We start from the raw sequence: 25,280 nt of genomic DNA on the forward strand, positions 1-25,280 counted from the left end.
CTGGGGACTGCTAAGTTATGTACATCATGGACTTTTTTTGAGACAGAGTCTTAAGCTGTCGCTCTGGGTAGCGCGCCATGGCGTCAGCTCACAGCAACCTCAAACTCTTGGTCTTAAGCAATTCTCTTGCCTCAGTCTCCCAAGTAGCTGGGAATATAGGTGCCTGCCACAACACCCAGCTATTTTTTTGTTACAGTTGTCATTGTTGTTTAGCTTCCCAGGCTGAGTTTGAACCCGCCACCCTTGGTGTATGTGGCTGGCACCATAACCATTATGCTACGGGTGCCCAGCCCGCACCCCCCCCCTTTTTTTAAGACAAAGTCTCACACCCGTGATCCTAGCACTCTGGGAGGCTGAGGTGGGTAGATTGCCTGAGTTCACTGCTTGGAGACCAGCCTGAGCAAGAGTTGAGATGCCATTTCTAAAAATAGTCGGCTGTTGTGTGGGTTGCTGTGAGCTATGATGCCATGGCACTCTACTGAGGGGGACAAAGTGAGACTCTGTCTCAAAAAAAAAAGACAAAGTCTCATTTTTTCCCCCTGGAGTTGAGTGCCATGGTGTCATCATAGCTCACAGCAACCTTAAACTCTTGGGCTCAAATGATCCTCCTGCCTCAGCCTCCCAAGTAGCTGGGACTACAGGTGCCTACCATGACTTCCAGCTAGGTTTTCTATTTTTAGTAGAGATGGGGTCATGCTCTGCCTCAGGCTGGTCTTGAACTGAACTCAAGTAATCCACCTGCCTTGGCCTCCCAGAATGCCGGGATTACAGTTATCCACCAGGCCCATCCCTCATACATGGATTATTTCATGCAGTATTCACAACATTCTGTGAGGTAGCTACTTTGATCCTCATCTAGCAAGTAAGGAAGAGTTAAGCAATTTGCATGGGACCACAAAATACAGACAGTACACATCAAAACACACACATCTACCAAAATTTGATAACCTTACAGCATGCGCTTTAAAAAATGTATTTATTTTGGCTAGGTGCAGTGGCTCACACCTGAGATCCTAGCACTTTGGGAAGCTGAGGCAAGAGGATGACTTGAGGTCAGGAGTTTGAGACCAGCCTACGAAATGTAGCAAGACTCTAGCTCTACTAAAAGTAGAAAAACTAGCTGGGCATTGTGGCGGGTGCCTGCAGTCTCAGCTACTTGGAAGTCTGAGGCAGGAGCATCATTTGAGCCTAGGAGTCTGAGGTTGCTGTGAGCTATGATTATACCACTACACTCTAGCACAGGCAACAGAGCCCTGTCTCAAAAAAGGAAAAAAAAAGAAATTTATTTTTATTGTAGAATATTGTAAATGAGCCGATAAGAATGGAGAAACTATAAGAAATGACTGTGGACTCACCACCTGGCTTTATCGGATTTTAGCATTGTGCTGCATTTGCTACAGATTCCCCTATTTTTTTAATCCTTTGATGACAAAGATGTAACCAGTATAATTTAAATATCTGTGAACTCCTTTTTTATCCCATCCCCTGTGGACATTGATTTATACTACGTATAGTATCCTATTATACGACTAGGTAAGAATTTATCCGGGCACTTTTTGCTTTACAATTATAAATAATGCTGTGGTAAAGTTTTTCAGCGCGTGCCTTTCCGTGTACCTGTTTGTTTCTTACGGAATGTACAAGAACTAGAATCTCTGTGCGGTAGGGGAGGAAGATCTTGAATTTTAGTAGACACTGTCAGGTCACTTTCTCGAGTCACCTCATCGGTTCATACTCCCACGAGCAGGCATCAGCATTCCTGCTAAAACTTCATAGTGGCAGATTTTGTTTTTCGTTTTGGCCAATCTGAAGGGTGTGAATTGTACCTTTTTGAGGTTTTAGTTTGAATTTCCTTGATTTCCATTGAGACTGAGCCTCTTTTTACATGTTTTTATTTGGTTCTTTGGTTTCCTTTTGTGTGAATTGCCTGCTCATTTATTTTTGTCCATTTTCTATGTGGCTGTTTGTCTTTTTCTCTTTAATTTGCAGGATTCTCAATATACGCTAGACACTAATCACTTCTCAGTTACATGCCTTGCAAGTATTTTCTCCCAGCCTGTGGCTTATCTTTTTATTTCATGTGTGCTGCTTGTTATTATACAGGAGTTAAAAATTTTAAATAGCCAAATGTGTTCATCTTTTTCACCTGAATTCTTCCTTATTCTGGTTATAAAAACTTCATGCACTCCACATTTTGTCGATGTTGACACGCGTGTTAATTTCACATTTTTGTATCTTTATAATCAGGATGTAATTTATAAGCATTGGGGTATCATAGTTTAATTGGTGTTTTTTTCTTTTTTTAGTAGTATGTTAAATAATTTTACCATTGATGACTTTCTAGATTTGATGAAAACCAGTATATTTATGTAGTTTTTAAATGAAATTTTGATTGATAGGCATGTTATTTTAAACTTGCTTTTTTTATCCAGTATATTATAAATATCTAAGCAAGTCAATATTCATCTACACTGAATGTTCTTTTGATGAATGAACATTAGTTAAAGAAATAACATACTTTTATCTTATTCATCCTCCATTTGGGGGCATTTGGGTTGTTTCCAATTTTTCTATAACTGTTATAACATGCACTTACAGCTTAATCTTTAGTAATTATTTCCTTAGTATATATCCTAGAAGTAAAGCTACTGAGGTAAAGAGTATTCATAAGAAAAACAAATAAATAAAGGGTATTCATATAGTAAAGCCTTTTTAGCCAAATTGCCCTTTGGAAAGAGTATACCCATTTTTGTTCCCACTAACTTTTTGAGAGTAACTATTAATATTTCCCCATATTGCCAACTTTGTTTATTTGCAAAGATGTTAAAAAAAAAATTTTTTTATATACACCATCTCCAAGAAATTGTTTTGTATGTCTATGAAAGCATATATTTTAATGTTGCCAATTTCCATTGAAGAGCTTTGGGGACTTTTCCAAGGCAAAGAAAATGGAATGGCCAAAGAAGAAGAAAAACAGACTTCAGGAGCCTCCGTAGCTGCTCCTGCGGCCCCCACCCCCGTGGTTGGAGGGCATAAAGTGCTGGCTGTTGACTTACTAAAAGGAGGTTAGTGTGCTTAGATTTAAAGCCTCCTTCCATATTTCGGGAAAGGCCCAGGGGGGAGAGACTGAATTTAACACATTTCCTTCCCAATTGACAAAGAACCTACTGAAGCCCTGAAATCAGCGAGCGGGAGACTTGTTCCACTGCATTCAGGTTTCTGAGTTCTGAATTCTGTGTTCTCCTAACACAGCCTGAAAACATCCCTCCAGAGGAAACAACTCTTATGGGTTCACCCTGGAAGTGGCCAGAGCTTGGGGAAGAATAGAATACCTTCAGGGATATTTACTATCAGAGCATAAAATAAGAAAATGTGAACTTCCTGTAGTTTTTGCCTATAGGGATTTGAACTTCTACACAGGCAGCTTTAAGCATACTTGAATACTGGCCAGGCATGGTGGCTCACGCCTGTAATCCCAGCACTTTGGGAGGCGAAAGCAGGAAGATTGCTTGAAGCTAGGAGTTGGGGACCAACCTGGGCAACATGGTAAGACCCCATCTCTATTAAAAAATGTGAAAAGAAATTAGCTGGGCATAGTATTGCACCAGCGTAGTCCTAGCTACTTGAGAGGCTGAGCCAGGAGGATCATTTGAACTTAACGAATTCGAGGTTGCAGTGAGCTGTGATCATTCTACCGTGTTCTAGCTTGGACCACAGTGTGAGACCCTGTCTCTAAAAAAAAAAAAAAAAAAGTTTTTTTTGTTTAGGGTGTGTAAGGGTTCCAGTGTGATCTTGTTTTCTAATAGAGCAGATTTTGACTGAAAGTTAGCTTTACTAATGCTTAGTGCCTATGTTAATAAAAAGCTAGCAAATTAATGAATACAGGTTAATTATGTTCTTACTAAGATTAACATTTTGACCACTGTAATATGTAGATTTGTAAGGGCCATGTAAAGAGAATTTGTCTAATACTCACCTGAACTCTTTGGCCAGCTTTAATTCCTTCCCAGTTTAACCCTACTCTTGGTGAAATGATTCTATTCAAGCACAGGGGAATCTGACCAAGGAGTAAGTTGATCAGGATGGCTGAACACACACTGTAATGGTGGATCTTTGAGAATTAATTTTCTGAAGACTTCTAGGAAACCTACAAAAAACGTGTGTCAGGAGACCAATTTCCTTTTAGGTAACATAGGAAAGAGATGACTGATGTTATCCTAATAATGAGAGATCACGATTTTTGGCCTTTAACCTTTTTTTTTTTTTAATTTGGCCGGGGCTGGGTTTGAACCCGCCACCTCCGGCATATGGGACCGGCGCCCTACCCGCTGAGCCACAGGCGCTGCCCGGCCTTTAACCTTTTAATGATGGAATTTGTGAGGGGATTGAGATGTGGAGGTGGAAGATATAAAACTGAATAAAAGTAAAAATCCATAGCAGTAAAAGTCATTTAAGCAAAAGAAAAAGTGCTGAAGATTAATCAAAAATAGAGATTATTTTTTAAGTACTTTCAAATAGAAAGACCCTGTGTAGTCCATGATCCAACCAAATGTTACTCATTGAAGGCCAAGGAGCAATGTGTTGGGTAGGGACCTGAAACAAGCGTGGTGCTTTGAAAGCTGTTTCTGAGAGCATCAAAGAAAGCTATTCAGGGGAGAGGACGTGACCACGTGACCAAGATGCAGTATGGAGACCCATGGCTAGTTTGCTTAAAAAGCCTTTTGATGTCAGTGTGAAGAAGATGCTTCTAAGGGACAGAGCCTGACCCCTGACAGGGGTATGCTGATGAAAAGTCCATGCCAGTATCACTTTCTTGGCATGGGGGGAGCAACCAAGACAGTCGGAGGCCTCATCTGTGTGATTCAGTGGCCACTGAGGAGGAATGAGAACCGGGAGGCTCGTTTGGTTGACAATAGAACTGACCGACTGCGCCTCATGAATGAGGGGGAGAGATCTGTGTGGATTATGAATAGCTGTGCAGGTGAGGGAGGAGTGTGAGCCAGTAGGCCAGGTCATGGGTCAGAGAGGACCCACATGGACATTTAATCTGAACAGGGGTCCAGTCGTGAAAGGAAAAATGTAGATATCACAAACGGGTAATGGAAGAAAGGTCTTATTTCTCTGGTAACTATTTTTCTAGCTAAGCCAATTGAGAGGGTTCCGAGAAGGACATTGAGCTTTGCTGGACAATACTGGTCCCTGAAAGAGAGACTTTCATTTCTAGGATCAGCTGCGATCAAAGATGGAAGGGCAGATCTTGTCTGGGCTTGTACACTGATGAAATGGTTGAATATAAGGGAAGAGGACTTAGCACCGATTTCATTTCTAGCAGCATGTGGGAATACCACTGTGTCAATTAAAGGCATTTACTTCATGGCATTTGCAACATTATCCCATTTTTCTTTTACTTCTGTCTCTTTTTTTTTTTCCTTAAGACAGAGTCTCGGGCGGCGCCTGGGCTCAGAGGGATAGGGCACCGGCCCCATATGCTGGAGGTGGGGAGGTGGTGTGTTCAAACCCAGCCCTGGCCAAAAACCGCAAAAAAAAAAAAAAAGTCTCACTCTGTCACCTTGGGGTTGAATGCCATGACATCATAGCTCACAGCAACCTTAAACTCTTTGGCTTAAGCAATACTTTGCCTCAGCCTCCTGAGTAGTTGGGACTACAGGTACCTGCCATAACACCCATCTATTTTTAGAGACAGGGTCTTGCTCTTGCTCAGGCTGGTCTTGAACTCCTGAGCTCAGGCGATCCACTTCACTTGGCCTCCCAGAGTGCTAGCATTATAGGCGTGAGCCATCGGGCCCGGCCTGCATCCCATTTTTCTTTCTTTATTTTTTTTTGTAGAGACAGAGTCTCACTTTATGGCCCTAGGTAGAGTGCCATGGCCTCACACAGCTCACAGCAACCTCCAACTCCTGGGCTTAAGCAATTCTCTTGCCTCAGCCTCCCAAGTAGCTGGACTACAGGCGCCTGCCACAACGCCCGGCTGTTTTTTTTTTGGTTGCAGTTTGGCCGGGGCCGGGCTTGAACCCGCCACCCTCGGTATATGGGGCCGGTGCCCTACCGACTGAGCCACAGGCACCGCCCTGCATCCCATTTTTCAAGTCAAAATATTAGCCAAAGCCTAACAAAGCTAAAGTTTCCCTCTTGTCTCAAATGAAATATTAAAGAAGTTAAAGGTGAAGACTGCTTGCCAGATAAGTGTTATAACAATAAAAAATGGAGGAATAGACGAAAAATGTTGGGCGGCGCCTGTGGCTCAAGGAGTAGGGCGCTGGTCCCATATGCCGGAGGTGGCGGGTTCAAACCCAGCCCCTGCCAAAAAAAAAAAAAAAAAGAAAAATGTTAGTGTTTTTTAAGTCTCCTATTGCTGCAACAGGTATTTTGTTTTTATAAAAGGGGACGCCCACTCAGACATTATGGATAGTGTTCCAAATGTTGACTGGAAAATGAGCAAATTAGTGTTGTCGGGGCTTTTATGCCCCCAATCTACCCAATGAACCCCTGTTTTCAAGGAAGGGAAGGCTATAGCTGGCTTCTTAGAGGATGCTGGAAAGTTCTCAGCTACCTAAATCCTACTGGGAGCAGTGTTACGAAAAAGTGGCTTGCTGCCACTGGCTCTAGTGCTCCAGTTTTCAAAGTGTCTTTCTCAGGGCTTCCCCCATTTACAAATTCATATCAGTAAAGAGGCCATCAAATTGGCTTCTCTGTTACCAAGCAGACAGAGGTGTTTGGACAACTGGTGTGAAGCTATGCTAGCCAGCCTGCCCTTGGTGCTGGAAGGCCCCTCCACAACCCTGGAGATGAGGTGGGGGTCAGCTGCTTGAACTGACAATCTTATATATATATTTTTTTCATTTTTAATTCAGAAGGGCATCCAGAGGGAGAAGATCTTTAACTTACCCAATGTGCAAGAACTTTTGCCCAGTTCTTATCCTTTTTGCAAAATACCGAATGATGACTATCTTCCTTTTACAGTGGGAGGAACCAGGACACCTGGGTCAAATCCCCAGGATTCTCATCAGTTGGAGCCTCAAGCTAGAATAACCAGAAGAGAAGATGTTCCCAAGTTCATTCAATATTGTTTATAGTGTTAAATAAGAAAGTGGAAGCCTAAGATTGTCTCTGTACTTTGAGTTCTTACATAACAAACTGTGATCTAACTTAGTGCATAAACAAACCAAAACCTAAATTAGGAGTATATCTTTTTTGTAACAAATAGCTGGGTTTCAGCCATCCACAGGCAGCCATCTGATTAGACTGTGCCAAAATAAGGTAGATGCATAACTGTGGCCATTTGGGTGATTTTCTAATTTGCTTCCATGTTCAGCCTCTAAAAACTTACTTCTTACACTGCTGGGTGGAGCTCTCTGAACCCCCTTCTGTTTCTGAGTGCTGCCCAATACATGCATCATTCTCAAATAAACTTGTTATATTTTATTTGTTAAAGTTTTTCTTTCAGCAGTAGCACTCTGGTCTTACAATAAGTATAGCACCTTCACTTGAGAAGACCTGAAATTTCCTTGTGGAAGCAGATGTGTGTTTGTGTGTGTGGGGGGGCAGTTGGAGCTTATGAGTGTTACTATGAAGTGGTGCAAGGAGGGATATCTGAAATCAGAGGGGAGTTGTGACATCAGATGGTATGGCATGAAGCATGTGGTAAACTGAGGTAGCTGGCAGATGCCTGTGGCTTTTGTGCATGCTTGTGTGACTGGGTTTAGCTGGGGGAGTCTAGTGTTTCTCATAGAAAAATCATGCATATAAGCTGAGTGTGGTGATGCACACCTGTAATCTAAATGACTCAGGAGGCCAAGTGGGGGTTGGCTTGAGCCCAGGAGTTTGATCTAGCAAGACCCCATCTCTTAGAAAAATAACCCAAAAAGTCGTGCATAATTTAATACAGAATTTACATTGTGCTTACATCATTCCCTCATACATCAATAGCATTGGAACAAATTTGCATTTTCAAACCAAGCATTACAGTAAAACAAACTAGTAGCTTTCTGGAAAAGGCCAACTTCCCCTAGATGGTACCCAAAAGTATAAATAAATGAAATCAATATAGGCCAGTGTGGTGGCTCATGCCTGTAATACTAGCCCTCTGGGAGGCCAAGGTGGGTGGTTTGCTTGAGCTCAGGAGTTAGAGACTAGCCTGAGCAAGAGGGAGGCCCTGTCTGTACTAAAAAAAAAAAAAAAAAAAAAAAAAAAAAAAATAGAAAAACTAGCCTTGCATGGGGCACATGCCTGTAGTCCCAGCTACTTGGGAGGCTGAGGCAAGAGGATTGCTCAAGCCTAAGAGTTTGAGGTTGCTATAAGCTATGATGCCACAGCATTCTATCCAAAGCAATGGAGTGAGACTCTTGTCTCCAAAAATAAATAAATAAATAAACAAACAAATAAATAAATAAATCACTATAAAGCATGAAGGCTCATGGGACCATTAACATCCTTTATAAAGTAGCAAGCATTATGTAAATAAGTTTTCTGCATCCTTTATATATAGGTTACTGTATCTTGGGTCAGTGGAGTTATTGTCAGACTGTGTGTGAATAATGGGAATGGGGTCTGCCTGGGCTGTATTTTGCACTGATTATGCTTATGGATTATCTCTAAATTACCTGCTACCTTATCATTCTTCTTTAGCACAGACAAGCCACCCTCAGCACGCCAATCTTATATTAACTTACACACAGAATAGAGTTTATGGCTAGAGTACTCAATAAATAACAGTATCCTGTGATCCTCTATGAATGAGTCCTTTACTTTAAAAATATAACAATAAATGTGGGCCAGGTGCTGTGGCTCACAACTGTAATCCCAGTACTCTGGGAGGCCAAAGTGGTTGGGTTGCTTGAGGTCAGGAGTTCAAGTCCAGCCTGAGCAAGAGTGAGACCCCCATCTCCACTAAAAAAAATAAAAAAAAACTAGCCAGGCATTGTAGCAGGTGCCTATAGTCCCAGCTACTTGGGAAGCTGAGGCATGAAGATTGCTTGAATGCAGGAGTTTGAAGTTGCTGTGAGCTATGACTCCACAGGACTCAACCCAGGGTGAAAAAGTGAGACTCTGTCTCAAAAAATAAAATATGATCATAGATACATACAATGCTAGGAGAACAGGAGGAATAATATAGTTTGTGACTTTAACCGGTTGTGTGGGCTAAAAAGATTAGAGGGTCCATAGGTTACTTTTTGGATAGATCCATGAAACTCAGAAACTACATGGAAATTTTCATTGTAAGTGCATTTTGGAAGGAAAGAATTCTCGGCTTTCATCACATTCCTAAAGGGAGCTTTGATTCCCAAATGGCCAAGAAACACTGATTTGGAAAAATCCATGGAATGTGAACTCATAAGGTTCCTTTAGGGGAATTTAGAGCAATCTATGGTATATCCTGGCACACTGGTTCCATAAATGGAGCTATTATAATTCAAGGCAGGGTTGCCTTTCAACTGTGTATCTCATACTTCCCTTGACTTTATTTTTTAGATGGGAACGGCGGGAGCTGCCCAATGGACGTGTCTATTATGTGGACCACAATACTAAGACCACCACCTGGGAGCGGCCTCTTCCTCCAGGGTAAGGCATGAACCATCAAGCCCTCAGACTCCAGAACTGGCCCCAAGAGTGATCTGCTGACTTCTTGAAACAGTCCCTTTCTACAGAGATAGCAGAGTATAGTAATATTTGTCCTGGGTCATTTGATTGCTTTTTCTATCCACTTACCTTAATTTTGGTCTTGTTTCTTAGGGCATTTTAGAATTTTTAGAGAACTCCTGGAAACAAAAGGGGCATGGGAGGCCAAGAGAAAGAGTTGATAGCATTTCATTGTACCCTGTGCCCAACCTGCCCCCTAAGGGCGGAGTGCTGCTCATTCAGCTGGGCTTTGTGAGATGCCATTGGGTTCTCCAAAACTAGAGGCTGAGAGAGGTTCCCAAGTCAGGGAAGACTGTCCAAGAACAAGGGATTTGGTTTCCTGTCTGCCAGGTCAGAAAGTTCTTTTCACGAGTGTCTCCTAGTCCTTGCGAATGTCAAAGGGAATGTATTCTGCTCTTGTTCCCAGTAGAGCAGTCACAAGGGGCTCCTACATGAAACGTGCACTTCCCCTTCCTAAGTCTGCGGAGAGAAAGGCTGTCAGAAGGGGGCAGTCTTGGCAGAGCCCCTGTACTTCGTTTGGTTCAGCTGTCAGGCATGTAACACGCAAACAGCACCTCATCTTCTGGCCCCACAAGTTTCCATGGATGGGTCGCTTATAGCTTCAGTTTTCCATTAGTGTACTTGGGTTTTCCTTTTTTCCCTTACCTTCTGGGAATGAAACTCATAATCTGTCATCGTTAGTACTCACTCCATTTTTTATTTTGACTTAAAGTCAAATGAAGTTACCAAAGTTAAACATTGACTTCTTAAATTAAAAAAAAAAAGTTGAGCGTTAGAAAGAATTTTTTTTGCAAAGACAGGGTCTTGCTATGTATGCTTCCCAGGCTGGTCTCAAACTCCTGGACTCAAGTGATCCTCCTGCTTTGGCCTACCAATGTGTGGGACTTTAGGCATGAATCACATGCCTGGCCAAGTGTTGCACACTATGATGGCCTGTGTCAGTTTTATTGGGGCTGGGAGAGTAGCTCACACTCCTAATCCTAGCACTTTGAGGTGGGAGGATTGCTTGACTCCCGGAGTTTGAGATCAGCCTGAGCAATACAGCAAGATCCTGTTTCTCCAAAAAATAAAATAAAATAAATTAGCCGGACATGATTGTATACACCTGTGGTCCCTGCTTCTTGGGTGACTGAAACAGGAGGATCAGTTGAGCCCAGACATTTGAGGTTGCAGTTCTATGATGACACCACTGCACTCCAGCCCAGGTAACAGAGCAAGACCCTGTCTTAAAAGAAAAAAATTAAGGTTTTATTGGAACACAGCCACACTCATTTCTTTGGGTATTGTTTATGGCTGCTTTTGTGCTTCAGTGGCAGAGTTGAGTAATTGCAGCAGACCGTAGGGCCTGCAAAGCCTAAAATATTTACTTTGTGGCTTTGTATAGGAAAAATTTGCCAGCTCCTGAACTGTAACCCTCATGCAACCCAACCCTCACACTGTGATCTAGATTATTTTGAAACAAATCCCAAACATCATATCATTTCTCCATATTTCAGTATATAGGGTGTCCACAAAGTTCGTGTTCAATTTACAATGTAAAACTAGTTATAATTGCACATGAACTTTATGGACATCCTGTATATTTCTAAAATATGTTTTCTTACTAAGAATAAACCACACTATTGTTAACAGTATTTCCTTCATTTCATCAAATATCCTGTCAGTATTTGAATTTCTCTAATCGTGCACAAATTAAACATGGCCTTTAGCAGTACCTATGCACACTGGTACTTTGTGTACGTAGCCTCTCTGGTCTAGAAGATACACAGGCCTCCATCTGGTGAGCTTTTGGTTGGAGTTTCAGTAAAGGTATTCAGTGGTGTCTTCTAAGGATGGTTAGGGATTTACTCTTCTTCACATTTTAAGGTGGAACGTTGGATCCAGTTTTTTTATTTCTGGGATAGTTTCAATGTTTTCCTGGGAGATGGCTTAGCTGTATACCCCACACAGCTTATTAGTTGTTCCTGAGTTTTAAGCCAAGGGATTTGAGCTCTGGCTTGTACTTCTCTGTGATAGTAGAGAACCCAGAGAGAACAGAATGACTGAATGCCATCGGGGTATCCAGCCTTTTTTTATCTCTGATGTACTTTGGAAAAATAAGAGTTGTCTTGGGCTACACATTAAACACACAAACACTAATGATAGCTTTTAGCAAAAACAAAACAACCCCCCTCCCCCAACCCCAATAAATAAAAGAAAAATCCATGGATACTTGTGATATCTGACACCACAGATAAGCAAAGAAAGTCCTCACAAAGTCACCATGTGCCCCACAGGATGCAGGTTGGACACTCCTGGTAAACTTTCATGGCCAATTAGTAGTAGAAGTCCCACCGCCAGGGAAGTACAAACTACAGCGAGAACAATTCAGAGACTACAGACCTAGTCACTGAAGGGCAAGATGGAGTCAAAGGAGTCACTTCATTTATTTATTTATTTGTTTGTTTATTTAAGCAGTCTCACTCTGTTGCCGTGGGTAGAGTGCTATGGCATCAGAGCTTGCAGCAACCTCAAACTTCTGGGCTCAAGCAATCCTCTTGTCTTAGCCTCCTGAATAGCGGGGACTATAGGCTCCTGCCACCATGCCTGGTTAATTTTGATATTTTTAGTAGAGGTTGTGAGAGTTCCCAGGAGATAGAGGAGGGAGATGAGTCAAGGCACTAACAGAGATAAGCTGTGATGTTTCAGTACCAGTGTCCAGCTCAGGCAAAGGAGAGATGTGACCAAGAGCTTAATGCCACGAACAGGACACCTGTCTGAGATTCTGGGGGTGAAGTAGTGACAGGTTCTTGAAAACCAAGCATAAAAAATACCAAAACTTTGTTACAAGTAAGGAAATGTATTTAGCATATTCTATATTATCATTGTACAAACTCCAAATAGTGATTTAATGATGGTTTTCCATATCGGGACTACGAGGGAAGGAGATGGCCAGTGTGTGGGTTGAGGGTGGAATACAATAACTAAATCTATGTCTTTGGTAGTGGAAAGCCCATAAATAATATCAAACCTGGCAAAAGTCAAGAAATAATGGAATAGACTTTTTATTGGGGGACGTGGACATATATGTCTACTAGCAGAAGCATTGAGAGTTGAAAGTAGTTGCCCCAGGGTGGTGCCTGTGGCTCAAGGAGTAGGGCGCCGGTCCCATATGCCGAAGGTGGCGGGTTCAAACCTAGCCCCGGCCAAAAAAAAAAAAAAAAAGTAGTTGCCCCTAGGGAACAAGAATCAGCCGTGGAGCAGGTGACCACAGTTTCTATGTCTCCTGTAGTCCTTTTTGCATTTTAAAACTATGTGAACATGATTTCTTTGGCAACAAATAAAAATAAATGGAAGTGAAGATCAGGTGCAATGGCTCACACCTGTAATCCTGGCACTCTGGGAGGCCGAGGCAGGTGGATTGCTTGAGCTCAGGAGATTGAGACCAGCCTTAGTAAGAGCAAGACCCCATCTCTACTAAAAAAAATAGAAAAACTAGCCAGGTATGGTGGCGGGCACTGTAGTTGCAGCTACTTGGGAAGCTGAAGCAAGAGATTTGCTTGAACCCAAGAGACTGAAGTTGCTATGAGTTTTGATGACACCATTGCACTCTACCCAGGGCAATAGAATGAGATTCTGTCTCTAAATAAATAAATAATGGAAATGATTAGTTTACAGAAGTTATGAAAAGGCAGGAAGGTTTCAGATTGTTGTGAGCCTTGAATACTAGCTAAAGAATTTTGACTCATGGCAGTGGGGTGTCCATCAAAGTTTTTGGACAGGAGGAGGACCCATTGGGTCAGTCTAGGGAGTTATTCAGATGACTTTTAAGGCTAGGTAGTCCTGGGGAGATTAGTTCTGGAGTAGGTGCAGTAGTCCAGTGGTGAAGTGACACAGATCTGGACCCAGAAGTGGAGAGCAAGGGAGAGAACAAGAAAGAAGCACTTAGCTGAGTGATTGACCGAGTTCAGAAGGGCTCAGGTCTGGGGAGACGTGTGGTGTTCCTTTGAATGCACTGTCAGAGCTGGTCATGAAAGTGACGCAGAATCCAGACCAAATCCGGGAACCGGTTATGTATTGTGGTTTGAGCCTCTTACCATTTTCAGGGAGACCTTGAGTTTACAAAGATCATCAAAAGGTGGCCAAAAAGTCAGCTGGAAGGCAAATCTAGAAAATGGAGGCTTGTACCAGACAGGCACAGTAGTTGTGTGAGTGAAGACGAGATTTCAGAGGAGACGAGATGAGACCGTGGTCGGGGAACAGAGGCTCCCAGCGCGTGGAATCATCAGTGTGACCCATGCCGGGTTCCCTCTGCAGAGGGTTCATTCTGTTTTCTTCATGTGATGCCACTTTCTTTTTTTCACCATTTCCTCCTCTCTGTTTTTCAGATTTATAATGGAAAATTTCAAACAGACACCCAATTTTGAAAGAACAGTACAATGAATCCTTTGTCACCCTCTTCTGGTTTTAACAATTAATAACAGTTTGTTTCATCTGATCTCCCAAGGGCTGATGAATTTTAAAGCAAATCTCAGACATCATATCCTTTGACCTGTAAATATATCACATATGTCTCTAACAGATGAGTTTTTTTTTTAAAGAAAATATGAAAACCACAATACATTATCCCACCCAACACAATTAACAATACTTCCTTATGTCATGTCACACCCAGTTCATGTTCCATTGTCCCCAAGTATCTTAAATATGTTTTTATACTTGTTTGGTTTGAATCACATCCAAACCCAAAGTCAACACATTGCTTTTGGCTGATATGTCTCTCTTTCTTTTCGTTTTTTTTTTTGGACACAGAATCTCACTCTGTCGCCTGGGTAGAGTGCTGTGGTATCATAGCTCACAGCAACCTCAAACTCTTGGGCTCAAGCAATTTTCTTGCCTCAGCCTCCCAAGTAGCTGGGACTACAGGTGTGTGCCACCGTGCCCAGCTAAGTTTTTCTGTTTTTGGTAGAGACAGGGTCTTGTTCTTGCTAAGGCTAGTCTCCAGCTCCTGAGCTCAGGCAGTCTCCCCGAGTGCTAGGATTCCAGGCCTGAGCCTGGCGCTCAACTCAGTAATGTTTATTAAGTCTCTCTCAGTCTGTAAGTTTCCTGGCCCTTTCTTATTTTTTTCAGGACATTTATTTGTTTCAAAAACTGGGCTTTTGTTATGTACAATTTCTCACCATCTGGATGTGGCTGATTGTGACCCTGTGGTATTGTGAGAAATGTTCCTCTCTCCCTTGTCTTTCCTGGGAACTGGTAGCTAGATGTGGAGGCTTGATTAGATTCAAGTTCACCTTTTAACATTGGGGAATAATTTCCATACCGTGAGGTGCACATACCTCGTTTATATAGTCCACTGAGTTTTGACAAGCACACACACTCATGTAACCCACACTCATCAAGACAGAGAAAACTTCCAGCACCCTAGAAAGTTCCTCCCTTAGTTTTCTTGTGATCACTTCTCCCCTGTGTACGGAGAAATCAAGTGATTCCTACCAAGCAGAGCTAAGGGCTTTTTACCTTTTGCACCAGCCCTGCCTTGCCCGTGGGTGTTAGGGCTGACGTTGGCAAGGTGGTAATGTGGAGAGCCCTGCTGCCGCCTGGACCAAGTCTTCTCATGACTATGTAGCATGTTTTCATTGGCACCTCGTATCAGGAGAATTTCAGTTAGTTGCAAGTAATAATAAAAATTGGTATCCAGATTGGCTTAAGGGATTGGCTGATGTAACTGAAAATTCTGGATATAAATCCTGAATTCAAGTGAAGCTTGAGCTAGTGGCCCAATAGTATGACCAAAGGGCTCACTTTACTTCCATTTTTCTGCTCTATTATCTACTGGGTCAACTTTATACTGTATTTGAGTTCAAAATGGAGATCAGTGGCCCCTATAACTGAATCATAATTCAGAATGGCTAAGAGACTATGTATTTTCTAGAGTTTGTAGCAAAAGGCCTGAGATTTATCCTGGCATGCCCATTACTGATCCAGTCAGCTGTTCAGCTGTGGGGCTGGGAACAGAGTCAGCTTCCCCACAACCGCATAGGTCCCTGAATGGAAATCAGGAGGTCAGAGCAAGGAGGAATTAGTCCCTTTGGAGGTAGTCACAGATGTCTGCTGCAACCATCTGCACCCCGGAAGCCCCTGTGATTAGGCTTCCTGGCCATGCCAGCCATCACCCATCCCTGCCAGCCATCCTGAGGTTCTTCTAGAATTTGGGGGTTGGGCAGCCACTACATTCATTTTGAGCTTACTGTTTACAGATGGGAAAAACGCACAGATCCCCGGGGCAGGTTTTACTATGTGGACCACAACACTCGGACCACCACCTGGCAGCGCCCGACGGCCGAGTATGTGCGCAATTATGAGCAGTGGCAGTCACAGCGGAACCAGCTCCAGGGGGCCATGCAGCACTTCAGCCAAAGATTTCTCTACCAGGTGAGAGGCCAGGGGCTTGCCTCCAGGATGGGAGCATATCTTGATTGACCTGCTTGGTGAGCAGAGGAAACAGTGGCTCACGACATCGGGGCCCCAACCCTGGAGATTCTACTCATCACTGTGAAATTCCTTAAGTTCCAGTATTTCTAACGCAGCACTCCATGTCTAGCCTCTGCGTTTGAGGAATCAACGAGTCTGAAACAGAATTCATCATCTTTCTTCCAAGACTGGCTTTCTTTTCTGTCCCCTCCATTCAAGTCCATTCTCCCTGCCCTGAAACCCGAAGGTTGATTTGGCTTCTCCTCCACCTCAGATCAGAGCAGTTGTCCCAGCTCTTCTCCTTCTATCACTGCTGCTATTTTTCACTCCTCCTTCATTCTATGTATCAGACAGATTCCTGAGGATGGGAGACCTTTAAAATTCATCTAAATCAGCGGTTGGCAAACAGTAGCCCCTGGGCCAAACTGGCCTACTGCCTGGTTTTGTAAATAAAGTTTTATTGGAACACAAGGGTGCCCAGTAGTTCACGTACTGACTATGGCTGCTTTTGTGGTACAGCAGTGGAGTTAAGTAGTCACAGCAGAGACCATGTGGCTCACAAAGCCTACAGCATTTACTGTCCAGCTCTTTTCCTGTCTGGCCCTGCCTAGCTGCCTTCTGTCTGATATTCTCCTCGGTTGCCTCCCTTCTGAGTTGTTAGGGCAGCTCTGAGCGCTGTCCCTGTTGGCCTTCTCTCTCTTCCAATCTGTCTGCCTATTTCCCACCAGAGCTACCTTCAAATATATGTCATTGGATCATTTCATTGGCACAAAACCTTCTGTGGTCATTACCTGTGAGATAATGTTTATACTTTCTAGTCCAGAATTCAGGGTGCTCTGGTCTCAAATTAATTGTCTAATGGTTTCCTGTACTGTGTCCCTTTAGGGACCTTCCAGCCCTACCACCTAGAGTCTCTTTAGAGCCTCTACCTGGTGTGGGGTGGGTGGGAGAGCCCAGCTGTGCAGCCTCTTTGGCAGGGAAAGATGGGTTCCCAGGGTGGAGTTCTGATGGCATTTTCTCAGAGCACTGCAAACATGAAGGCGAGGTCTGCAGTGGGACCAGCACAGGATGTGGTGTTGCGGGACCAGCTGGATCCTGACCCCTAATCACCATGTGTAAACATTGTTTCTACTTGACATAAATTTTAACCCTACAACCTGTTTCTATATTGGATACTATGCTAGTTAGAGGCTCAGAAGAATCTTTAATTTCATTTAATTAAGTAACATTCATTGTGACTATTGCCTTTACTGTGGACTTCTTTCTGCTCACCTAAGCCGGAGCTCTGTCATCAGTTGGAAGTCACTGTAGCATCTCCCTTGGCTGGTTTGTCCCTTCTTCTGCCTGTGGCGGCTGATTGCTCATCATATAGAGAGGCAACTGGGGAGGAGCAGTTTCCTTAGTGTGGATGAGCAGAAAGTGTGGCGTTTGTCCTTGCAAGTCTTCTCCAAGGTCAACTGTGGAGCCCCTGTGCTTGCAGGTCCTTGCCCCTGGCCGCAGTGCTCATGTTCTTATGTCAGCTTCCCACCTGTAACTCCATGTAGCATCCAGTTCTGGCGTGTTTCAAAATTGGATAGAGTCTGATTATTCTCTGCATTTCAGAGATTGTTCCTTTTGAGCTTGGTCTCAAAGACTTTGCCTACCATTTTCGTGGGTGGTTGTGACTACTAGACTGGGAAGGTCTTCTTTGACCTGTCTGGCCTTTGACTTAGAAACAAGGCAGCAAATAGGAGTTTTACATGATTTTTTTCTCCCTGATTATCCAGCTTCTCTAATTTAAAAAACAAAACAAAATAAAAACTTAAGGCTCAGCACCCATGCTCAGTGGTTAGGGCACCAGCCACATACCCTGGGGCTGGCAGATTCAAACCTGGCCTGGGCCTGCTAAACAACAATGAGAACTACAATAAAAAAGTAGCCAGGCGTTGTGGTGGGCGCCTGTAGTCCCAGCTACTTGGGAGGATGAGGCAAGAGAATCTCTTGAGCCCAAGGGTTTGAGGTTGCTGTGAGCTGTGATGCCATAGCACTCTACCGAGGGCGACATAGAAAGACTGTCTCAAAAAAAAAAAAATTCATTAAAGGAAAATTTTTTCCTTCCTTATCACACCTACTAAGTAGGTGCTATAGGTTGACTGAAATGTTTGGTGTATGAAAGGGAAGATTCATACGTTCTGTACGTTGCACTGCTCGGCCTCTCTGGCGCATTCATTCCTCTTGCCCACTTCCCTTCTTTCAGCAGTGTCGTTCTGGACTTAGAGAAGCAAACTTTGACTTGGAGGGTTCCCTAGAAGTAAAAATTAAACACTGAAAAGCTTTTCTTTCTGAGTACTCCAACATAGTGTTCTCAGCATGGCTGGGGATGTAGGAAGATTCTGCGTGGAGGTGATGGTCACTTTTTCTCCATGAAACAAGACTCATATTGAAAAATGTGGTAAGAATCTTTTTTGGTCTGCTTTCAATGTCTCTCTGTTGGTTTTCCTCCCCCTCTGGACTGGTTTTCTCCTCTTGTTTGCTATGGTGCCATGTCCTGGTTACAAGTAAGAAGGGTTGCTTTCATACAGTTATTTTGGGGTTTGGCTCTGGCCCAGGGTTTGCCTCGGAAGACTTAAGAGCTGATACTACATGAGCGGCTTCCTCCTCCTCTTGCTGCGCTTAAACTGAGACCTTGTTCTTCTTCACTGCACTGGAGAGAACATGAAATGCAGTTCGGTGTAGAAACTGAGGGAACCCCGGCTGCAGCCTCCCGTAATGCCTTCTGCTGTCTGCCTCAGCACATACCCTTCCCACTTCCTCTGGCGTATTGTTCCCCTTCTTTCTGCCACATTTTCCTTTCCTAGCTCCCCAGTGCACCCCGTGGCTTGTGGTCTTCATGCGTGGTGTCCTGTCGTCTGTTTCACCCCAGCAGCTTCCTTCTGCCCTCTGTGTTGTGTTCCTGCTGGGAGCCCCTGACAATGCTCAGCACGGCTGTGAGCGTTGTGCTGTTGGGATGGGACTGTCACACACTTGTCAGTCTAGGGAACCTCTTCCTTTACTCTCCCTTTGCCCTGCCCCAAGTAGCTAAAGGAGGAGGGGGCCGGGGTCTGCAGGATTGAAGCGAACCATTTCTGTGGCTCTTCGTGTATGGACTCCAACTTGCACTATCCAGAAACAGACGGCTTGTTTCCTGCTCTTCAGAGAGCCTGCGGAGTGAATTCTCAAGCACCTGGGTTTTGTTCTGCATCCATTGGGTGTACGCTCAAAAAAAACGATGCTTGCTTTGGACATGGCAACCTTTATGCCCTTCCCATAACCTTTCTTGCCCTCGGCTGTATTTGCTAGACATTCTTTATTTCTGAGTTTGTGTCTTAAAATATTACTGGAACTTTGTGCTTAGTCCCCAAGGGACTTGCGCTCACGTGAGCCCTCTGGTTTGTGGCCTGCACCCAGATCTCCCGACCTAGGGACCACTGCCGAGGAAAATGAGTTAATACTGCCCCTTTCTGTCCCTAGTGATAAAGGGCACCATCTGTCCCTTAGAGTTACCTGCACATCCCAGCTTCTCTCTTCTGGCCTCAGTCCCCCTTACTGCATCTCCGTGCTTCTCTGCTGTGGAATCTTCATGGCAGGGGAGTGTTAGGAGAGGAGGAACAGTGTGGGCTCCCTGGAGGTGAGGGCTATTGGTTTTCTGGCCATGGTGTGTAGCTTTCATTTTTGTTTCTCCTTGGCTTCTGCCTCCTTCTTTCCTTCTGGCTTTCTTTCTCATTTTTCAAGTGTACCGTGTATCTCAGGGAGGAAATATTTGAAAGAATCAAATGTAAGAAGTAAAATCATTAGCTAGGCGTTGTGGCGGGCACCTGTAGTCCCAGCTACTCGGGTGGCTAATGCAAGAGAATCGCTTGAGCCCAAGAGTTTGAGGTTGCTGTGAGCTGTGACACCAGAGCACTCTACCCAGGGTGACAGAGTGAGACTCTGTCTCAAAAAGGAAAAAAAAAAAAAGAAATAAAATCCTTATGGTGTCAGCTTCCGTTGAATCTGATTTCATGTGTTGGTTGCTGACCAATCTCTGGTCTCTCTCCCTTTCCTGTGTGCTTCCTCTCTCCACCTCTTACAGGTGAGAGAGGGTGGAGTTCTGATAGAATGAGAATGGGAAGATACCAAAAAAAAATTTGTTTAAACTACTTTAACAAAAGGTGGAGGATGGAATTCTGATAGAATGAGAATGGAAGGATATCCCCCCAATTTTTAAAATATTATATAACAATATTATATAAACTTTGGGATATCTTTTTCAAATTTCAGATTAATATGAGGGTACAGACAATTAGGTTACAATCTTGGCGTTAGTTAGGTAAGGTCGCTGTTGAGCTGTGCTCGCACCCAGGGGTTGTGCCATTTTCTCTTACATTGTGCCCATGAGGTGGGAGCACACCGACTTAGGGATATTTTTCAAAAGGCAAAGATTAAGAAAAGAGCTGATAAAGATTTTCTGTTCCTAGTCCAATGCTGGTCATGGAAGCTGTCGAGAAAGGCCTCTTGGTCATGCTAATTTGTAGAGTTAAGCAAAAAGAGGACTGGACACCCACGGAGGCCCTGTTGGTACCAGCTGGAAGCTGACACCCAGCCCCTGAGCAATGCATAGATGATCTACTTGTTCTGAAGCAAGACCTGAAGCAGCAAACAATTTTGCACCTAATGCTTCTTGTTTTTATTTTTAAAATAACCTTTGCAAGGCCATTGCTATAGCTCAGTACTTACCAACTGTGTCACATTTGTCTTCACTTTCTGCAATGCACATGTTCACATTTGTTCCTTTCTTCTATTGCTGAATATTTTAATAGCTACTGTTCTTGTGTATTGACTACAGAACAAAGGTGGATGATTCTATGCCCTGTCTCCCCAACCCCGTGGCACATAAACACGCACCAAAATGACACGTTTGAATTTGGGAGACACTGTTTTTTAGTAATGATCAAATGTGAATTGCGAAGGAGAATTTAAGCACATCCGTGAGATTGATGGTGAAGTTCCCCTACGTCCAGTCAGTTTCCCCCACCTTTGTGAAGTTCCATTCTGCATGGGTAGGAGGCCTTGCACTGAAAGGGGGCTCTGTCCCACCAAGGAACCTATGGTTTCCAGACTTAAACGTCTTTGTTGGAACTTGCTTGGAAGAGGAGCCTCTGTTGCCACCTTGGAAAGAAAGTTTCTCTGTCCTTTCAGTTGGGGATGGAGGGAGGGCTGTGGAAGGGGGTTCGTTGGCAGTCAAGTTCCACCAATGTTTTCTCAAGCTGAGACTGAGCTCCATTCATCCTCTTGCCTGTGTGTGGCTCCATCAACCCCAGACAGGGCCAGCCCGGCAGCCTGAAGTCTGCGTTTAGAACTTGATCCCCTCATATAACAATTAAATTTTAGTAAGTGAAATAAAAATGTTTCAGAAGAAAAAAAAAAAGAAAGAAGGAAAGAAAGTGGAACAATACTTGTTTTATTTAACTATGAGAAGTTTTTGACAGCACCCCCTTCTTTGCAGGATATGAGAACTCTCGGTCCACTGCAGCCCTTCCCTAGGGACCTCCAAGCAGAGTTAGGCTGGGGTGGGGGGCGCTTTCTAATGTAAACAGTGACCCTGAAGTCCAGGAGCCCGTTCCCCCTTCTCTCTCCTGTCTCCCCTACTCTCTCGCCGCCCTGTCCCCAGCCCCACCTTCCTAGACGGGCAAACAACACTGAGCAACTTCAGGTTGGGGCCTGGGAAGAATAAAGGTGCTTTGTGAAGGGGAAGGAAAACATTCCTGGAGGAGGTGAGGGGCTTGGGCATGAATGTGCCCTCAGTCTGGGTGGATGCTGCGCACCCTGAGAGAGGTGGGGGCTGGAAGACGAGGTGGAGGGAGGAGGGCCCAGCCCCAGCCAGGAAGCTCTGGGTGTGGGCAGGGCTTGTGGGAATGATTTCATTGGAAAGGCCTGCGATATTTTTTCCCCTCCTGTGTGTGGTTCTTGGAGAAAGTTGGAGGTGGTGGTGATTTCAGTCTCCTTGGCTGCTGTGAGCAGGAGCCGAGCAGAGACGCTCCGCCGAGCCTGCAGGGAAGCCCGCTCCGTCCCTCCTGTGTGCCGGCCACCTTCGACTTCCTCTGCACACCTCTTCCTCCCTGTCACTTGGCGCTTTCCAAAACCCATTCAGGTGCTCTGTGTGCAGGGTTGTTTTTTGGTTTTTCTTTTTTTTTTTTTAAAGTCTTTTTGAGAGGAGTGGATGCTACCTAAGGTCCCACTGTGTCCTCCACAAAGTGCTAAACTGTGGAAATGAATTGTTGACCTTTTTATTTTTCATCGATTGATTTATTTTCATCCAGTGGCTCTTTTTAACCTCTCTTGTGCTGTGTTTCTTCTGTTTAGTCTGCGAATACTTCGACTGACCATGATCCCCTGGGCCCCCTCCCTTCTGGCTGGGGTAAGTACCGAGTTCTATTTCTGTGCCCTCAGCCTTCTGCCAGCTACGTTGCTTTCTCTTCCCTTTTATGTCTTCCCGCCCCACTCCCATCCCTCAGTTTTCCATTTAACCTCCTATCTCCAGCACCTTCTAGGCACGCCCTGACCGAGTGCTTACAGGCGATGGGGCTGGATGGTCAGGGACGTGCTCAAGCCCTACTGTGCCCCATAGCCTCAACTGCCATAGTTAAGGGAGTGTGATCATGAGAAAGACATCTCCAAGCAGCTGGGGGGACTATTGGGTTTTGACCTTGAATTTCAAGGTGTTGCTCCAGAACTCATCCTATCACTGAGACTTTGACGTTGATTCCCAAATGGATTTGTTTCAGGTCGGCGACCCTGTGGTTGGAAGGAACTACTTTAACAAACTTTTCTTTGCAGCCAAGATGATGGAGGACTTCAGTCTGATTTTGACTAATGGAAGCCACCTTTTTATTTGTGATGCACCATGAAAGAGGCCAGGGGGAAGCAGACTTGAGCGCCGGGTAGTGACCTTATGGAAGTGCATCATTGCTAGTTAATAACGCCCTGTGGGGTTCTCCTTGCCCTTGGCAGTAGCTACGTCTTACCTCCCCCAAGTCTTTATTGTGGTTTGTGAGTTGAAGGATGGGCACCCATGACTTAGGAAGCATTACAGCAGCGGTTCTCAACCTGTGGGTCGCGACCCACAGGAACTGTATTAAAGGGCCGCGCATTAGGAAGGTTGAGAACCACTGTATTACAGGCTTTAGGCTGTTCCAGGAAGGAGCAGGCACGCAAAGGTCATTAGAGAGGATGAGACTTAGTACATTGCCTAGCTCACAGGAGCCCCTGGGAGCTGCCCTTATTGGGAGGTTTGCAGGAATCAGCATGTGTTGGGTTTAATTTATAGGTTAGGCCAACTGAGGACAGTAAGTGCTAGTTTGGAGTTGCTCATAGGTGGCATTAAGCTGTCAGGGGGTGTCCTCACCAGCAGAGGGGAGGTGAGCTGGGGAACTGATGACAGGATGGGCCTTACCTGGGAAGTGAGGCTTTGGGGCTGGATCCTCCAGACACAGCTGCTTCCTAGTAGTCATCTGAGAGGTTGTATCAGCTCCTTCACCTGCAGTGTCAAGGAGTTATCGCTGCATCTCAGAGTGCAAGGAGGGCCGGCTGCCGCTTCCCTGGGGGAGATACTAGTTTGTGAAGCTTCTTTGCATTTCTTGATTTTCAGCACACAGATGACCCACCTGGATCCCTGGACCTATGAAGGGTGTCATTGGTACCTCAGAAATTGGCAGGAAGTCCTAGTGAGAGGGTGAAACACTTAGAATCCCTGTCTCGTCATGAGCAGGGAAAAGCACATCAGATTCAACAGGAATCTGAGCCTCTGTAATGCTGTGCATCAGCCAAGGACCCGGAGTCTGTTTCTGGCTCTGTAGAGACAGGGGGTGTGGCCCATCAAGGACATTGCTTTTTGTACTAGTTCTGCTAGGAGATGATCACCAGGTTAAGAGCAGCTGACAGAGACCTGGAAGCAGCTTCTAGATGCTAAGTGTGGAAATGTCTGGGGTGGGAATGGAGGGGGCACAGCCCAAGTCAATGCTGCTTATGAACGATTAGAAAAAAACAAAACTGTCATAGTCCTGGGCGGCGCCTGTGGCTCAGTGAGCAGGGCACCGGCCCCATATACCGAGGGTGGCGGGTTCAAACCCAGCCCCGGCCAAACTGCAACCAAAAAATAGCTGGGCGGGCGCCTGTGGTCCCAGCTACTCGGGAGGCTGAGGCAGGAGAATCACCTAAGCCCAGGAGTTGGAGGTTGCTGAGAGCTGTGTGACGCCACGGCATTCTACCGAGGGCCATAAAGTGAGACTCTGTCTCTACAAAAAAAAAAAAAAAACTGTCATAGTCCAAATCGAGAAGAAGAACATTCTGGTTAAAGGCCAGGGTCCCTTCCTGGTCACAGATCCCTGGGCCCTGTGCTGGCTTCCCTAAGACTGTGGCAGGGGCTGCCTCCTGGGGCTTGTTAAAAATGACGGAAAAGAGCTGCGGAACCAGATAAACTGCCTCAGCCAGCTCCTCGTGTCCCAGGTTGCTGATGGGACTGAATGGTCCCCAAGCTGGCTGTATCTAGGTGCCCTCTGTGTTGCTGCAGGAGACCCTGCCATCTCCCCACACACTGCCCTGCGACTCAGGATCCCTTGGGCCTAGATCCACATCTGCTCCTCAGCAGCCCTGGGCATGTGACTGAGTGTCCCGAGTCTGTGTGCCTGAAAATGAGGTTGAGCTGGGTGCTGGTTTCAGGACTTTTTCAGCTCCCAGACTAAAGTTGCAGGCAGTTCACTGGGCCACAGGCGACCTCCACGCAGCAGTAGCAGCAACGGCAGCAGCAGAGCCAGAAATGACGGCACAGGCCTCAGGCCTCAGGCCCGCTGGACAGATCCCCGGGGCGGCGGTTAGCCTTGGCTGCAGCCCTTGGCAGAGCTGACGAGGAGGATCTAGTTCAAAGCAGTAGCTTGTGGGCTGGGAGCGGCCCCCTCCCCTGGAAACCTCTCGGGAAGCTTTCTACTGTGGGCCAGTCACACACGCTGCTGTGAGGTGGCGGCAGCTGGGGAACAGTTCTGGCACCTCCTTTGCTTGCTTGCTTTCTTTTTGTCTCTCTCTCTCTCTTTTTTTTTTTTTTTAAGATTTATTTATTTTTCCAGATTTATTGAGGCACCCCTGACAAATAATGTCTATTTCAAAATTTCGGTTGCGTC

General features: G+C 44.9%; 1 protein-coding gene across 4 annotated transcripts in view; it reads left to right on the forward strand.

The window, feature by feature from the left end:
• The window catches only part of WWP2 (WW domain containing E3 ubiquitin protein ligase 2), a 170,992-nt gene that overhangs the window by 133,332 nt on the left and 12,380 nt on the right, over positions 1–25,280 (forward strand). For 2 of the 4 annotated variants that reach the window (XM_053604753.1, XM_053604759.1), the window contains exons 9-11: positions 9,490–9,579; positions 15,897–16,071; positions 22,471–22,525. In XM_053604753.1, coding sequence (XP_053460728.1) covers positions 9,490–9,579; positions 15,897–16,071; positions 22,471–22,525 — 320 coding nt within the window. Of the gene's footprint in view, positions 1–9,489; positions 10,405–15,896; positions 16,072–22,036; positions 22,259–22,470; positions 22,526–25,280 lie in introns of those variants that run through there. The other 2 variants (XM_053604764.1, XM_053604773.1) reach the window with 2 other exon arrangements.

This window comes from Nycticebus coucang, chromosome 2 (assembly GCF_027406575.1).
Source record: "Nycticebus coucang isolate mNycCou1 chromosome 2, mNycCou1.pri, whole genome shotgun sequence".
In the NCBI taxonomy this organism is placed as follows: domain Eukaryota; kingdom Metazoa; phylum Chordata; class Mammalia; order Primates; family Lorisidae; genus Nycticebus; species Nycticebus coucang.